The sequence below is a fragment of the Pantherophis guttatus genome, chromosome 3, assembly GCF_059756535.1.
Source record: "Pantherophis guttatus breed Tessera chromosome 3, ASM5975653v1, whole genome shotgun sequence".
In the NCBI taxonomy this organism is placed as follows: Eukaryota; Metazoa; Chordata; class Lepidosauria; order Squamata; family Colubridae; genus Pantherophis; species Pantherophis guttatus.
Window position 1 is genome coordinate 132,730,584 of NC_142065.1, and position 15,259 is coordinate 132,745,842.

The 15,259-nt window shown below is 37.7% G+C and overlaps 1 protein-coding gene across 10 annotated transcripts in view; it reads right to left on the bottom strand.

The window, feature by feature from the left end:
- Positions 1-15,259, bottom strand: part of CDH18 (cadherin 18) — a 656,995-nt gene that overhangs the window by 48,390 nt on the left and 593,346 nt on the right. For all 10 annotated transcript variants that reach the window (XM_087890242.1, XM_087890248.1, XM_087890243.1 and 7 more), the window contains 2 exons: positions 8,061-8,248; positions 3,408-3,661 (listed from right to left, as the gene is read on the bottom strand). In XM_087890242.1, the coding sequence (XP_087746368.1) occupies positions 3,408-3,661; positions 8,061-8,248 (442 nt within the window). The remainder of the gene's footprint in view (positions 1-3,407; positions 3,662-8,060; positions 8,249-15,259) is intronic.

A 15,259-nucleotide genomic window follows, 5' to 3' on the forward strand; every position in this document is an offset into this window, starting at 1 on the left:
TTTTTTAATTAAGGAGGTACAATTGAGTGGATTGGGACCACCTGCTAAGCCAAAATTAAATGATATTGTGATTTAGTGCAATTTGTGAATGCCTTGGTGTTCTCTGAGTTTGGTTGTTTGCTTGCAGGCATTTCATTATATAGCTAGGTAACATCATCAGTGCTAGTATAAGGCTTTCTCTGATAGTGTTGGTGAGGGTATGATATTGTCCTTGCTTGGTAGTTTTCTTGATTGGGGTATTGTTTTCTACTTGTTTGTCTGATGTCAATCCCTGCTTATCTGAGTGTTGTTTATTGGAGAGGATCTGTTCTGGTCTTTTTATTTATGTCTTTTTTTGAATGGCATGTAAATATGGTTTATCTCTATGTCCATTTACAGTATGTCTAATTTATCTGAATGATAAACTTCCAAGAATACCCCGGTTTTGTTAAAGTTGGATTGCTCTAAGTTGCTAACAGTTTCCCAGTTGAAAATGTTAAGTGGCTTAGTCTGTCCATGCATGATATCTTTAAGTTTTCAGTGTGTCTTCTGACTGATCTTCATGGATGCATTCTGTTCATCTTCTGCCTGTCTGCCTGTCTGTACATAGTTACAATCCTTCAGCTGTAGGTTACTGCAATTTGTCAGTTCAGCCACGGTTTTAGTTCTGCAACAATATTGCAAAATATCATGTTCTGCTGTATACAGCAGTTAAAAGCAGCAGTTAAAAAAAAAAAAAAACCTTCTCTCAAACCAGATATGGGACAATGGGTTTCTAAGTACATGTAACATAATGATCTTAAACCCTCTTCCCCTAAATACACGTGGGCCCTTTAGGTATATAAATTATGCTTTCATTATAGCTGGTTTTATATTTCAGTAATTAACCAAATACTTACATGCTGATTTCCAAAATCTAGAAAAACTTTCAAAATGCTTCAACCCTTGAATCAGCAACACTACAAAAATGCTTTGTCACTGCTAATAAAACAAACGTTCATACCCCACCCAAGTGAACATGTATACCCCCCTTTGTAAAATAGTATTTTATTTTTAAAAAACCCAGTTTATATTTGATTGGAAGCCACCCAGAATTGGTTATAAGGTATGCAACTAAACTGTGTAAATGTTTTAAAATAAATATTGAATGAATAAAAGTTTTCCCACAATATGCTAAACTATAGCCTATGACCATGATGGAGAACCTATGGCACGTGTGCCACAGGTGGCATGCGGAGCCATATCGATGGCATGCGAGCCCTAGCTCAGCTCCGGTGCACATGTGCACATCAGCCAGCTGAATTTTGGGCCTTCCGGGCCCATTGGAGGTTGGGAAACAGGCTGTTTCCAGCCTCTGGAGGGCCTCCAGGGGAAGAAAGGCCCATTTTTTGCTCTCCCCAGGCTCCAGAGGCTTTCTAGGTCCCACCGGAAATCAGCAAACAGATTGTTTCTGGCCTCCAGAGGGCCTCCTGCGGGGGGAGGCCGTTTTCTCCCTCCCTAGGCTCTAAGAAAGCCTCTGGAGCCTGGGGAGGGCGAAAAATGGGCCTACCGGGCCCACTGTGCCATCGCGTGCCAAAAGCGGGGGAGCTCAGTGGGGTCATGTAGGCATGCGCAGGGGGACAGGGCACATTGAATTATGGGTATGGGCACACACGCATGTGACCCCTCCACTCCTCCGACTTTTGGCACATGACGGCAAAAAGGTTAGCCATCGTTGGCCTATGAAAATCACAATGTCTGGATCTGGGGTGAAATCCAGCAGGTTATAACCGGTTCTGGAGAACTGGTAGCGGAAAATTTGAGTAGTTTGGAGAACCGGCAAATACCACCTCTGGCTGGCCCCAGAGTGGGGTGGGAATGGGGATTTTGCAGTATCCTTCCCCTAGGAGTGGGAAGGGAATGGGGATTTTGCAGTATCCTTCCCCTGCCATGCCCACCAAGCCACACCATGCCTACCAAGCCACACCCACAGAATCGGTAGTAAAAAAAATTGGATTTCACCACTGGTCTGGATCGGTGAAATGTAAAATTTGTTATTACTGGTTTTGTGGGCATGGCTTGGTGGGGGGTAATGTGACCGGGTGGGCATGGCTTGGTGGGGGGTAATGTGACCGGGTGGGCGTGGCCAATTTTTGTTTAACTTTTAAAAGCATTTTTTTTACAACTTCGGCTGAAGAGGTTGTAAAAAAATGCTTTTAAAAGGCTCTGACGATCCCAGCTAAATTGCCTGGTCGTCAGAGGCTTTTTTTTCTCTTAAAAGTATTTTTTTCTACAACCTACAAGCTTCTTTTCAGCTGAAGAGGTTGTAGAAAAAATGCTTTTAAAAGGCTCTGATGATCAGGCAACTCAGCTGGGATTGTCAGAGCCTTTTAAAAGCATTTTTTCTACAACCTCGTAGAAAAAAAATGCTTTTAAAAGGCTCTGACGATCCCAGCTGAGCCGTGTGATCATCAGAGGCTTTTTTGTTTTACTTTTAAAAGCATTTTTTTCGGCCGAAGAGGTTGTAGAAAAAACACTTTTAAAAGTAAAAAAAAAAAAAAAAAGCCTCTGATGATCACATGGCTCAGCTGGGCAGGGAGGGGGGAGGCAGGGATTTTTGCTACCGGTTCTCCAAACCAACCACCGCCATCGCTACTGGATCGGGCGATCCGGTCCAAACCGGGAGCATTTCACCCCTGGTCTGGATCCATAAATGCCATAAATCAAAACAAAAGAAAGCATCTTCATTAAATGAATAAACACCACCAAATAGTTCATTCCAACATGTTCTGCCTAGAATTGTCTGAAAGTTCCATGCAGAAATAATTTCTCCAGGGATCCTTTTATCCAAACATACTGAAAGCTGGGTATCTTCTCACCAGCATAATGTAGACTTCAATCTTACTAGAAATGTAATACTGAAAATACATATCCTTTGCATTGGTAGTTTTACTATGAGTGGGCCAAGAATACAAGCAAATCAGTCACTGAAGAAAACAATGAGGTATTAACTTCCTCAGGCAATCTCAACATTTGTATAAGGTTTTGTTGTTGTTGTTTTTTAAAAAAATGCTCCCTACAACTCCCAGCCCAGTCCAAATTGAACATGCTGCAGTAGCCACAATATCAGTTTGAGAAAAAACTTGGAAAAGGGATGGAAAGGAACAGGACAGGTTGGTAACTACTTGATAACCTTCACTTTGTGCTCTCCAAATTGTTACTTAAATACCAGTCCATAAATGTACATTATACAGTACATTCTAATGTTAAATTGCTGGAAAGTTTAGGGCATGTGTAAAAGTTTTTTTAAAAGTCTCAGATCTACTTTTAAATTAGGTCAAGATTAAATATAGTCAAGATTTCCATAGTTGAATCATAAGGAACATTTTATTCACCCCAGTCCATCATCCCACTCCCACTGTTACAAAGAGCTGTTAATACTACCATACCTTACTAAGTTGTTAGTACTATCTGGATCTAGTGCCGTTACTGTGCCCACAGTAGTTCCGATTTTTGCATTTTCATAAACCTCCATGATGTAGGATGGAAGAGTGAACAATGGTGCCTCATCCACATCTCCAACAACAATCTTCAACATAGTCACATCTTTAAAGGGTCCTAAATGTGAGAAGCGGAAATCGAGGTGGGTATTTGCTCCTTCTATGCTAAGAGTATAGGATTTCTTTTTTTCATAGTTGAGTGGCTGTGGGAAGAAAAAATAATGTTGCATTACTATGGAGAGTTGTTTTTTAATTCTCAGTATAAAATCCATTTTTTTCATTACCTTACGTGCATTGCCATGTATGTTTATAGCTTCTGTGACATTTACAAAACAGTTCTAGCGGTAACAGCTCCCTTATTATAGTGGCAACCGCTCCCTAATTTGTGCTAGATTTATAGTACTTTTTGTTAATATTTTAGTTTTAAAACTCCACGTCCTTTGTGTGAAACTGTTGAACAAAATACTTCAGCTGTATTTGAACCTATTTAAGTCATTTTCTCTAAGAGCTCTTTTGCTCTGACAAACTTCCAGTCTATCCCTTTTTCAATACTACGGTATTAATCATCCTCAGGTAGTCTTCAGGTGCAAATGTTGGCTTGTAATTCATGCATTGAAAAAATATATATCTTTTTTTCCCTACTCGTGTGCTCTGTTAAGCAGAGACTTGAGGTGTAGTGGACAGCAGAGCTATGGGTTGAACATTTAGTTGGTAAATCTGGAAATCTGTTGCAGAAATATAGTAAAAATCTTCAAAGGAGTGTGAAAGATAAAGTCTGCAATTATATATGCAATTATATCTGAGTTTGAGTGAACTTCAAAAAATAAATAAAAATAACATGTATAGTGCTTGGTTACTGGCCCTAGCATCCTTTTGCTCATGGTTGCCTGTAATATCTTTGCTTGAGTCGACAATCCTGAGATTCAATAACCCACCCCCCACTATTTATGGTTCTAATATCTCCTAGTAACCATTTATGTATATGTCTGTGTGTTTTCTCCCATGAGGTTATCTTTTTTCTGATCCCCAACCTATATTTTCCTATTGGCAACAAAATAATTACATAATATGTAAATTGAATAATAGTTTAAATTATTGAATAATTTAAAGCAATGTTCCTTTGAACTAATTTTTGACAGATACAAAATTAATTAGAGTAGAGATGAGAGTGGATTATTTTAAAGCTATATAATGCCAAAAATCCCAGGTATGGATGAAAATTTGTAAGTCAAATATTTATGAGATTCTTGCCTCTATTTCTTATCAATATTTAATAATAATGTTTATGGCAGTTTGAGAGAACATCTATTTACATAATAACATTAGTATGCACAGTACCTAAGAGTAAGCCTGAATGTACATGTTCACATTCTCTTAACCATATGTCTACTTGATTTGAGTCAAACAATCCCACCCAAATCAAGTTATAGCAATAGCATTAGCAATAGCATTTAGACTTATATACCACTTTACAGCCCTCTCTAAGTGGTTTACATAGTCATCATATTGCCCCCAACAAAGCCCCCTCATTTTACCCACCTTGGAAGGATGGAAGGCTGAGTCAACCTTGAGCCTGGTGAGATTTGAACTGCCAAATTGCAGGCAGTAGAAGTAGTCTGCAGTACTGCACTCTAACCACCGCACCACCATGGCTCTTGTGCTTGCTTTCTCATTAAGGGTCATTAGGGGCTTAATGTAATTCAGGACTAGTCACTCCTGGAACTATATCACCATGGTATTGGCACTGATTTTTAATATATTGCCATTTTGAATGGATCCTTGACTTTTCCTTCAACTATTTTTTTCCCTCAGTTATAAGATCCCTCCCCCCCAAAAAAACTCCAAACAAAACATGTTGTGCTGTGCTGTGCATACTATTTTGTCTGCCATCCAGGTCCATTTGGAGCTCCATCAAAAAGTTTGCTAGATCTCTCAGGCTACCTTACATGATTAGAGGTTCAGTGGGGAAAATCAGCAGTCAGTAAAGCTGATTGATCAAACGGCTCATGCAATTAGCTGCTGAATGACATGAACATGGAAGGCTGAGACGTAAATGTTCCCTACAAGGTCGAGACTATGCAGAACTCATCTTGGATAAGGAAATAATGGATTTAATCAGGGAGGAGGGAAAGGAGAATGTAGCTAATATATCTTCAGGGTGCTTTGCATATGAAACAGGAGTTGATGTGGTCATGCTCATTGAAAATTCACTTAACTTACTAATATTTATTTATTTATTTAATCTTCTCAAGGACCTATCTGGGCAATATGGTTGAAAAAAAAGAAGGCAGAAGCATGATTGTTACCTTAAATGCTGAAATTATCAATGCTTTTTTTCAGATCAAGCATGAAAATATGGATAATGTCAGTGACCATTATTTATTACTTACTCCGCTAGTCTAATGTTTTATGCAATTTCTTGAGGAGCTGAAAGGCTTATATGCACTGAAAGATTTTCTTACTGACATTTTCATTTGCAGCTTATCATTACTTCCATAAATACACACAGTGGAATATTAGCTCAATGCCCTCCTATGAAATAAACATTGGTAGGTATACAGGACTGTATATTTAAAAATATTCTTCACAGATAAATGTGAAATAGCAGGATCTTGCCAAGTTATACCTTGCCAAATTCCTTAGTCATTACAGTCAAGACTACCATAAAGCCGAGGCCAAGTTAACCTGCTGAAAGCCAGAGATTAAATCAATCCTGGTAGGCAGAAAATGAGGAGGAAGGGGAGAGGTTAGTATTAGAGTTCTGCGTCAAAACTCTGATTACAGAGATGGAATAAGAAAAAGAAAAGCAGCAGATAGCGGGCACAGCTCCATTCTATACCTACTTTAAATTTTTCTGTATGTCAACTGAATATTTAAGAGGATTGTATTTATGTGTAACAATGGATTGTCATCTTTAGATATAGCAGGCACTAATGTAGCAATTTATATGAATTCTTTTTTCATGGGTGAATCACCATCTTTTTTTAAAATTCTAGCAGAGATGATTATATATGCCAGCAAGAATTTTCATGAGTGTATGGGAGAGCAGGACATCTGGATTAGGGTCTAGGACAACTTGCTGTGGCCAATTTGCTGCAGCCAACTTGCCACGGCCAACTCACTATGGGATAACTTGCCACAGGACAATTCATGTGGGATACCTTAAAGTGATAAATGTTATCCACCATGATTTCCTCTACTTTGTTTCCATTTTTGTCAATGGATATTAGGTTGAAGAAACAGTGGTGGATAATATTTATCATGTTGAGTTATCCCATGTAACCATGTGTTGAACTGTCCCATGGCCAATTGTCTTGCAGCAAGTGAGGCCATGGCAAGTTGCTTATGCTGGGTTGGCTGCAAGTTGGCCATTGCCAGTTGGCCATAGTGAGATAGCCACAGGAAATCCACCACAGCGAGTTGGCTATGACGAGATGGCCACAGCAAGTTGTCCCATTCTGTGTGAAATATGATACATTTTATAAGCAATTCCTATTTAACTAGTTAGATTTATATCCCATATTTTGTTCAATTACTCAGGGTCACATAGCTCTTTCCTCTATTCCTATTTTTGAACAACAAGAGAGAGGGGGGGAAGGGAGGAGGGGAGGGAGGGAGGGAGGGAGGGAGGGAGGGAGGGAGGGAGGGAGGGAGAGAGAGAGAGAGAGAGAGAGAGAGAGAGAGAGAGAGAGAGAGAGAGAGAGAGAGAGAGAGAGAGAGAGAGAGAGAGAGAGAGAGAGAATGAATATGAATGACTTGTCCCTAAATAAATAATCCAATGCATTCTCATGGTTGAGGATGGACTAGCCATACATACATAATTTTAGGATGAATTTTTCATATTTAAAGCAGCACTCATCTACTGTATCTCTTCATTTCTATGGCAACCAAAGATGTAAGTTGGTTCTGAGCCTTCATGTATGTTTAATGATGAAATCTATCAATTTCAATAGGGCTTAATGTCATAGAAAATGTATATATGGCATATCAGGTATGGCCACCCAAACTCTTCCAAAAGTTGCCAATAATATGCAGTTTTTAATTGACATGGAATATATTAAATATCCCCAAGCAATCATATTAGCTACATACCATTATTTTTAAATAGTGCTTTATTTTTTTTACTACAGCACATTTTTTTTTTTCTCATCTTCATCTTCATGGCAGAATATGACTCCTGGCTTGCCATTCAAAGAAGAATATGATCCTCAACTTTTTTGAGAGCCCTTGGTTTAAACAATGAATTGCAAAGTCATATAGAAAGAAGATGCTACTTTTTAAAGTATGGTGAAACTGAATGGGATAGGATTCTTTTGTCTGGTCATGATTCACTTCCCACTAGTCCCTTTTGTATTTTCCCAATTGGTGCTGTCTCTCCACTGGAGATCAGTTAGAGTAAAAATGATTTAGAAAATAGAGCAGGGTAAACTCCAGCATTGAATTTTGAATTCAATTATGTTCCTTTTCAAATGGTATATTTCCAAACACACATTAGGAACAATTCTAGATTTAAACAAATATCTTGTTAGGTCCTAATTTGCCAAGGGTTCTAAGATCTTTAATATCTTTCACAAAGAAATCTTTTGCAATTGTTTTGCTTACCTTCTTCAAGGAAATAATTCCTTCCCGTGTTTCTTTGTCAGTTGATATAGAAAATATTCCAGAACCATCCCCATTTATGATACTGTATTTCATGTCTGCATTTGCCCCTATGTCTGCATCAGTGGCCTTGATTTTGCCTACAGCAGAACCAACCTGTGCTGATTCAGGAACATACAGCTGATAATGTTCTGAAAAATATAAAAATATAATGAGGCAGTAATACAGTTTAAGAAGGATTTCAAAATCAGCACAGAAGGGACAAATTCAATGAAATACATGAAACATAAAGTGTATCATCAAGTTATTATCTGTTCTAGACTGATTATAAAGATTGTAGGATACTGCTCCTTGGAAGAATAAAACAACAAAATAAAGAATTCTAACAAAACAAACAATTTACGCATATGTTGTCGAGCCCCGGATGGGTCTCACCATTGTTGGGGAGGAAGATGAGAAGGGGCCGAGCGGCTGTAAACGTCGATGCCGGCTTGTGCCTTACTCCTGCCTGTGTTGCTGTGCTTAACCTGATTAAAGACACTGCAAACCACTTCGTTTCCTTCTGGTTGTTGTTTGCTTCCAGAGCGGTTGGGTGGACAAGCCGAGATATGTATGACTACTATCAGCATGCATTCCACCTTTTATTTTTAACTGGGGATGAAGCAGTGTGTTTGGAAAGGGGGCAACAGACTTTTCTAAGTCCTACCCAAAATATATCTATCCAGGCAATGAGAGTTACCCACAGGTCTTTTACACCATCCAAATTAACAAAACACAATTGGTGTGTTCAGCATGCTATGCCAAAATAAGGAAATCACATTATGATTGAACATTATCGTCTTGTTCAGAAAAGATGCTAGGACAATGGCTAGCTTCCCACACAAATCCTCTTAAATAACCCTGTAAATTACCAAAATTTATTTATTTATACAAGTGGTAGAGTCCAAGGACTAGCAGAATTCGATTATCCACTTACTCTCATTTATCCCAAACTACAGGACTGGTTATTAAAAATTGCTACTTAAGAGAATTAAAAAAACAATAGAAAATGCTGCTCGTTCTGACAATGTTCTCCGTGACCTATTTGTATATCAGTTATCAATAAACCTTGCTGAAATAAAATTTGTGCTGGGTACCAAAGCACAATGATCAAAAGGAAGTTAACTCTCAAAGAAAATAATCTCAGGAGATTTCTTCTGTAAGAAGTACGTCATTTCAAGAAGAAAAATTGCAGTGCCTCTAAAATCCCAAATTATTCTGCCCAAAGATTGAAAGAGCATGCAAATCTCACTAGAACTACGACACCGTGCAGCTAAAGCTCTCTTGGACACACTGTAGCCCTAGCTTAATATTCTACTTTGAATGGGAAGCCCACAAACATGAAATAAAAGCAACAGCCTACTGCTGTTATTCATCACTGTAGAAGTTGAAATTCTGAAGTAATCTTTCAAAGCCATCAAAGCCAGTGGTCATAACAGTTTTTCTTTTGACCAATTCCATAACTTCGTTATGTGTGAAGAAGCACTGGCTTTCTTTGGGACTCATTTGTGTTATATTCTTAGAAGTCACGCTGTGTAATGCGACTCAGTAGTTTAAGTGTAGTAAAATTTTAAATGTTTCCCTGAATTGTTTGACTTTGGAACTGTAACAGCATCTACGTCTTTGAAGCCATAGAGGAAAAAAAAATACAACACTTTTGAGCTTGCATCGTTCTTGCTTCTCAAATGGCCAAGGAAACAAAGTCTGTAAATTTCACTGAGTTAAAAGCTAAGCAATTTCTTCTCCTGAAATGAGTTCTCCTCCTCCCACATTGATGTGTCTTGCAATTGTAAGAAACTTTACCATTCAAAACTTTACTGCGCTGAATCAGATTATTTCTTAAGAGAACATTTGTGCACCCACCAGCTGACCTTAAGATGAAAAGAAACAAAAATGTACTTGCGCTCCGGGGCTCAGAAAGCTGTAATTATAACTGCAGTGGGTATTGTAATATAGTTGAAATTACCATTTGGCTATCTTGAGACATGTAGGCTGGAAGAATTGTGTGTGTGTGTGTGGGGGGGGGGGGGAATGGAAAGGTAAAATCAAACTATTATTTTAAAATTCAACAAAAAGTTCAGAATCACTATGGTAAATCAAGAAGTAGGAGAAAATGTTGTGAATCCATTTGTAATTAGCAAAATGTTCTCACTATCCAGTTATTACTGCATATCATTTAAGTTAAATACAGTAAAGTATTTCTTTTTGTGCAAAACAGTAGATGCCTTTCATAAACTAGTTCTTCATTCTGGAGTGCTACAAATCCATGTACATGCTATTCAGTGGTGGGTTTCAAATTTTTTTACTACCGGTTCTGTGGGCGTGGCTTGGTGGGCATGACATGGCTTGGTGAGCGTGGCTTGGTGGGCGTGGCAGGGGAAGGATACTGTAAAATCTCCATTCCCTCCCCAATCCAGGGGAAGTTTACTGCAAAATCCCCATTGCGTCCCAATCAGCTGGGACTTGGGAGACAGAGAATAGATGGGAGTGGGGCCAGTCAGAATTTTTACTACTGGTTCTCCGAACTACTCAAAATTTCCGCTACTGGTTCTCCAGAACTGGTCAGAGCCTGCTGAAACCCACCTTTGATGCTATTTGAAAGTAACTCTTTTTTCAGCAATTTATGAATAACCATGAGCTGAATTTGTCTGATGCAATATTTAATATGTCCCTCCATCTTTTAAGTTTGTCAGTGCTTAATGATGATCAGTTTTTAATTGATAAACAATACAGAGAAGCTTTAAATAATTCCCTCCACCTCTCTCTCTCTTTCTTTCTGTCTAGTAATAGACAGTAAAAATAGCAAACAAGAGTTTGGACTTTGTTTGGATTAAAAGTAGGCTGCATTTCCTGTAAACCCTGAGCACTCAAACAACATCAACAAGGACACACCCATCTCTTCTAAGAACCACACTTATTTTCTGTCAAGAGAAGATTGGACAATTTATTCAATTATAGACAACAGAGGGAACGATCAATGAAAGAGAACGGATTCCCAACTATGTTTTTGCAACAATGGCAATTCCTTTCTTTCTTCTGGAAGTGCATCTTGTTTGGGACATTTTTTTTCAGTTTGCATTTAATCTTCTTAAAGGAACATAATGTGATGTTTAAATGTTTGACTAGGACTGAAGAAGACTAAAGTTGAAAATCTGTTCACGGTCTTTCCAATTTATACCCAAGACTGGTACTAACGTCCCTGACAATATCTTTCTTCACTTCCCCACTATGTTGCCATCCTTGGACAGGATTGAGCAGTTCTTAAATGCATCAGTTACAAAGCAGTTGACAGTATTTGGCAACAGCTGGGATGTGTATAAAAACTATTATGCTCGGTAATAGAAAATCAGGTCACCAATACCAAGTGAGATCAGATAAGGACTTTTTGCATTTTAGGATGATGAAGTCAAATCTTGCCTTCTCTAATTCCTATTAAGCCCATTTTACCAACATTTTGCTGTTGTCTCCCTAAACAGCTGGATATAGCAAAGTATGAACCATAAAGAAAACTACTTGCCAGAGCTTAAATAGCACAATACTGAAAAGAGTGCAACTTTGAAATGTGAGTGCCCCTCCCTCATTATTGTGTTTTCCACACAAAGCACAGAGGCAACAGGATGTAAACATTTGTTGCTATATTAAAAAGGGAGCAAGAGAAGAGAAATTCTTAAAAAAAAAAAGGTTCATTGTGACTCAAGATGATGTTTTATGATGTTATTATTTTTTAATGATGTGACCAATATGGGAGGTGATTGAAAATGAACATAAAACTCTTGAAGAAGAAAAACAACATGGTTATTTTATTTTAATTTGCAGGGTTTCTGTGTGCACATTGCAATCTTTGAACATAATGGACAATTTCATTGAAAAACTGTCCTTTTCATGACAGCATCTTATTTTCTTTAATAGGTGAATACAATTTCTGTTCATTTTATGCAACCGTGATCATATTTCTTTAGTTCATTCATCTCACAGAAGTTCAACCAAGATTCTTGTTCATTTGATAGCATGAAGACAGGTTGGTGTAATGATTAAACTGCTAGACTAGAAACTTGAAGACTGTTTGGATACAAAAGCTTACTGGGCGACTATGGGTCAGTCACTTTCTCATCACCCAGTCCATCTTCCAAAGTGGTTGATTTGTGGGGAAAATAAGAGGTGGGAACATTATGTATACTGCCTTGTAAAAACAAAGACAGGACAGAAAAAGAATGTATGTATGTATGTATGTATGTATGTATGTATGTATGTATGTATGAATGAATATAATGTCATTGCTATGAAATTGATAGCCACATTAATATTAAATAAATGAGACTCTAATTCAGTATTGAAATGGACCAGAAACTCTGTTCATACCTATAATTTCCATGAATTGCACTACACTATGTATATAAATGTTTGTATTTGTCCATGTAACCCATCTGCATTCAACCATATTTCCTGTTGCTTGGTCATGGATCCAGGCTTCCATGAAGAACACTTTGTATCAGCTACCTTTGCTGCTAAAGCAAGTAGAGACAGTTTGTTACTCAAAGCAAAGTCTTCTTGCCAGAGTCCCTGCTGATGTTGAGTTGGGAACAGAAGTGGTAATCAGAGAGAACTGTGGTGAGAAGAAAGAAGAAACTGGATAAAGTAGAAGTAATGGTGGGCAAATTTGACTGTTGATAACACATGGATTCAATAAAAAACAATGCTGGCTATTGAACCTGACTTGTATTGGGCAGTGTTTGTTCAGCTAAAGGTTCACATGCCCTGTCTTCTAAAGGTGGAGTTAGCCTATTATTTTCTTGAACAAACTTTTAAACTAGTCATCTATGCACTTCAACTTTTTACTTTATCTATTTGTGTCTTTCAATAAAAGATATGAAACATTGGCTTTCTTTTGTATGCTCTTTTTCTTTTTTTAATGAAAGCACACTCAAGTACATTGGAGGTTTGCTGCATGCAACTCTATTTCTAAGAAAGGAAAATTAATGTACATGATACACTTAAACGAAGCACTGTCAGTCATTCACCATTCTCTGAAGAGATCATTATTGAAAAGTGCTTGAAAAGTGCTGGCACCCTTACACTTAGCAAGGTCATATACTGTAGTTTGAACAGAGTAAACACTAAAAACACTACCAAGAGCCTTGGTAGTACAGTGGTCTAAAGCACCCTGTTATTAAGACCAGCTGCCTGCAATTACTGCAGGTTCGAATCTCGTCAGGCTCAAGGTTGACTCAGCCTTCCATCCTTTCTAAGGTAGGTAAATTGAGGACCCAGTTGTGGGGGCAATAAGCTGACTTTGTATAAATATACAAAAGGATGAAGGCTATTGCTTAGCACATTGTAAGCCGCCCTGAGTCTCTGGAGAAGGGCGGCATATAAATCAAATTTAAAAAAAAAAATCCAGATGTTGTTTTTTTTAAAAAAAATACTTTGTAGAATCATAGGGCTGAAAGAGACACCTTGGAGATCTTCTAGTCCAACCCCATGACTAAGGCTGGAGTCCTCATCTCAGACAAATGGTTGGCCAAACTTTTTTTAAAAAAAAACCTCCAGTGAAGAAGCACCCACAGCTCTGAACAGCAAACTGTTCCATTGAATAATGGTTCGGTTAAGAAATTCATCCTTATTTTCAGGTTGGTTCTCTCTCTAATGAGTTTCATCCCTTGTTTCTTGTCCTCCGCTCAAGGTGCTATGAAGAATAAATCCATGCACTCTTCCCTATAGCCATCCTTCAAGTATTCCAAGACAGCTATCATGTCTCTCTTCATCTTCTCTTTGTTTTGCAATCTTAAATCACCTTGTAAGACAGAAACTTCATTTGATCTAAAAGGTCTTTCTTTTTGAATAGACATGTCTTGGATTGTTTGGTCAGTGATGATGTTAAAAATTGTACCATTATCCAAGCAATGAAGATTTACAACTGTAAGTAAAACAGTCTCATTGCCAGTCTCTGTTTCTACAATTCTGTCTAAGGTCTGTGTTGCTTTATGTGATCCTCCTTTTCCCATGCTCTAGTTAGGAACCTGCAGCAATTATATTATAGATTGCCTTATTCTGAATCTAGTTTAGTACAATGAATACTGAATATCAGCAGCTGTCAAGAGTAATACTTCCAGTCCTAGCTGGAGCTGCCATACAAAGCATCTGCCCTACCACTAAATTGCAGCTATTCCTCTAATAAAAATGACCCCATATATGGTGATTTTCTGCTGTCTGATGCCAATAATTCTGCACACTGATACAATGGCTTCATCACTTTAATACACCAGGACTTAAAACTAGGGCGCCCCTAGTGCTGTCTGAGTTACTGATGATACTACCTAGTTTGGTAATGAAATTAGTAAGAAAATCACCAAGCTCAGAGAGCATCAAGGACTCCACAGTTCAACCATGAGCTACAAATATTCTCTTTTATTGATATATAAACTATAAAACCCAGGAAACTGTAGACCAACTACCCTTGGAAGTCTTCTCCCCCCCCCCAAAAAAAATGCTGATTTTAGAATTCATAAAGAAATAGTTAATTATGAAGTTTTATAATATGCAAATAACTCATAACTTGTATCAATAACTCTTTTGTGTAATTTCTTGGGGTGGCCAGCAGTTTTTTGTTGTTGTTGCATGTAAGTATATACAGGCATAGGTTAAAATTAATGTCTTTTGATATTCAAACATGATTTTAATATTGAAATAGCTTATTGAAACTCTCTTCTAGATAATGCATTTTGCATCTTTCTGCATCAATAGTTAAATCCTATGTCAAATACATAGAGAAAAAGGTGTTTAATTTTTTCATCTCACCGATTAAAAGAAAACCAACATGCATTAATTATATCATTTTTTGCCTATTCAATATTAAACTAAGGATTTGGTGGCAAACATTGATGTGGGAATCTAAGCCAACTTTTCTTTGGTGCAAAGCATTTTCTCCATGCATAATATAATGGAAAAAATATAGAGGTGTTTAACCCTTTCCTTGTCATTTCTAAATTGAAGGATTATCACCTCAATTACAGTATTTGCTGAATGAAATGGGAAAAAACAGAGAATGGAAGATAGAGTAAGTGAGTGAGTGAAAACAGGGAAAAATATTTTGCTGACTACCATTTGCTTGTTATGAATACAAATTGAATAAATAAATAATAAAGGGCTTCTAAACAAATTCTGAT